The 2664-nt window shown below is 41.1% G+C and overlaps 1 protein-coding gene across 1 annotated transcript in view; it reads right to left on the minus strand.

Moving 5' to 3' along the window:
* The window catches only part of nelfb (negative elongation factor complex member B), a 15918-nt gene that overhangs the window by 6747 nt on the left and 6507 nt on the right, over window positions 1-2664 (minus strand). Inside the window, exons 8-9 of the mRNA XM_032516049.1 lie at window positions 1170-1265; window positions 879-1021 (exon numbers count right to left, since the gene is read on the minus strand). Of these exons, the coding sequence (XP_032371940.1) occupies window positions 879-1021; window positions 1170-1265 (239 nt within the window). The remainder of the gene's footprint in view (window positions 1-878; window positions 1022-1169; window positions 1266-2664) is intronic.

Consider the following 2664-nt stretch of genomic DNA (forward strand, 5'->3'; position numbering starts at 1 on the left):
AGAGAGAGAGAGAGAGAGAGAGCATTCATCGAAAAGTCTGCATTCCAACGATATAAAAGGGCAGCATCTCTTTAGCAATGAAGTGAACTACACTGCCTGTGAGTGCACACCATTTTGCACTGTCCTGTTTGTACTTTATTTGTCGCCCCAGTGAAGCTTTTGTAGTTTTTTGTCAAGCTTGGAAAACTGCACCGCATGATTATGTTTTAAGTGCATATGCATGTTTGTTGTGTTGTTGTGTTTTAGTTGCTACAGTTTTACAACAAATGCAACATACCAGCTTGCTCAGGATAAGTGGTTCACTGCAGCCATTCGGTTTGAATCCGAGGTGTTCCCACACTGCAGCTTTCGCGTTTGGCTTTGAAACCAATTCCCTCTTTCGTTTTTGATACATCCAACTCTCATCTAACGTTTTCTCCTCACGCGGCTCTTTTGCTGCCCTCTGTGGTAGGCTGTGCTCCCCACACAGAGATCATGTGGCTGACAAGTGACTAGAGAGCTCACCCCTTGCTATGCTAAGGAACCGAGAGTGGTCATCCAGTCTCTTTGGTAGAGCGGTAGAGAGAGAGAGGTAGAGAGGGAGGTAGAGAGGTATAAAGGTAGAGAGAGTGAGAGTGAGAGAGAGAGAGAGAGAGAGAGACTAGGAAAACAAACAAGCATGCAAATGGAAATTATCGCGGCCGGAAAAATGACCAACCTCATTTTTATTTAACATGCGATTAATTAATTTATTGACTATGGTGACAGGCCTACGTGGAAATAGACTATGACCTTGCTCTACCACTCTTTTCTCCCCCTGACACATGACCTAGCAAAGGTAACTCTGAAACACTTTCATGATACATTGCATCACCCTCTGTCCTCCTGCCGTGCAGTACCTGTTGAAGGCATCTGGCAGGGTGGTGGGGTATGACAACGAACTCTTCTCCTCACTGGGAAGCTTCTGTTCTACATTTAAGGTGTGATCATCAACAACCACTGACATCATGGCAGGCAGGAAGCGGGTCACCACTTCCAGATCCTGAGAGTAGACACACAGGAAAGACAAAGTGACATCAACATATTGCAGTCAAAAGTCAAAAGATACAAAAGGATTTTTCATTTGCAGTGACTTGATGTGATTCTATGAACCGATGCACAGATACACCCGAGGCGTATCCTGTACGTACCAAACGAGGCTCTTTGAAGACCTGGCTGTCAATCATGTCCCACGCCCCTTGACCAAGTGACAGCATCCTCAGCAGCAGCATCAAGTCTGGACTGTCCTGTTCCCAAACACAGATACAACAACTTGAAACTTAATATGATACAGTTAAAAAAAATCCAGAAAGGAGGAGACCTTAATATATAGAAATTGAAATGTAATGTAAATGCATTGTTGTAGTGACCTACAATTGTCTATGCTGTATAGACATATCCATTTGATTTCTTCTGTAATAATATGATATTGTTAAGTAGCGGTAGCATTATACTTCTGCGTGCTCCTTCTTAAACCTATTTTTTTGTTTTGTTTTTTTGGTAAAATCTGATTGATTCGTCTATGTTTGCATTTTTATCTTTGTGTCTTTATTTGGAACTTTTGATTCTTTTACAACATACTGTTGATTGTTCGGGATAAGTAAAAAATGAAATAAAATCAAAAACGGTGTGTGTGTGTGTGAGGGAACTTTATAGTGAAAGCACATTTAACTGAGGTGGAGAATCACATATTGGAATGGCCTTGGTGTTATACCAATAATAATACATAAGAGTCTTTTATGGCGTTTTTCCATTATATGGTACCTCCTCGATGCGCCTCTACTCGCCTATTTTGGTTTTCCATTATGAAAAAAGTCCCTGGTACCGGCTAACAGGTACTTTCTACCAATTTTAAAAAGTGCAGCCAGCGGTGTGTTTTTTTTCTACCTCCAGCTTCTTTTGAAACTAAATGTGTCTTCTGGCTGTGGCAGCAGCCTCATGCCGAGAACAACACACCTTCGATGTTCTGTGTGTGTCGCGTTAGGTCACGGCAGTTTCCTCGCTATGACGACCAGCCATGCTCGCCTCATGCATGAGGCGGTACTGAATCTGCAAAGGAAAAAGGAGGACGGGGCACCGCGACCGAGTCGAGCCGAGCCGGTACTAGCAGTGGGTAAACGCCATTAGACTTAGCATACACTATATAAACAATAGCAATAGAAATGTGCAAATAGAAAGTAAATATTTGCATTAAAAATGTCTGATGTATGATCGCTCACACAGACTGTCAAGATGACAACATTGCTGTTTTAATGGAAAGCAGCATTAAAGTATCGTAACTAGGTTAGTGGGTGAGATTGTTTTTTGCTAAACAAGTTAAGAGTTATTGCTGTGTTTTTGTTGGTTTAAATTGTGTAAACTAACATTGAGCTCGATATTACTTCGACAATTTGCAACTGATCATTTATTAGATTAATCCTGCGCTATCCGATTTTATTTATTATAAAGCTTACTACAAAACCTCAGATGCTGTTTATTCTTCTGGTTTTAATGTGTTTTGTGGTACAAACACTGTAGTCTTAGCTAACGTAGCCCCATAACAGTTACTCAATAGTTGATCAAACCAAAGTTTTTGTTGTGGTTTGGGGTTTTTCTTTGGGGTTATTTTCCCGTTTGGCCTTCCCTGTGTTTTTGTCTCTGTTTTCT

This window comes from Etheostoma spectabile, chromosome 5 (genome assembly GCF_008692095.1).
Source record: "Etheostoma spectabile isolate EspeVRDwgs_2016 chromosome 5, UIUC_Espe_1.0, whole genome shotgun sequence".
Taxonomy (NCBI): domain Eukaryota; kingdom Metazoa; phylum Chordata; class Actinopteri; order Perciformes; family Percidae; genus Etheostoma; species Etheostoma spectabile.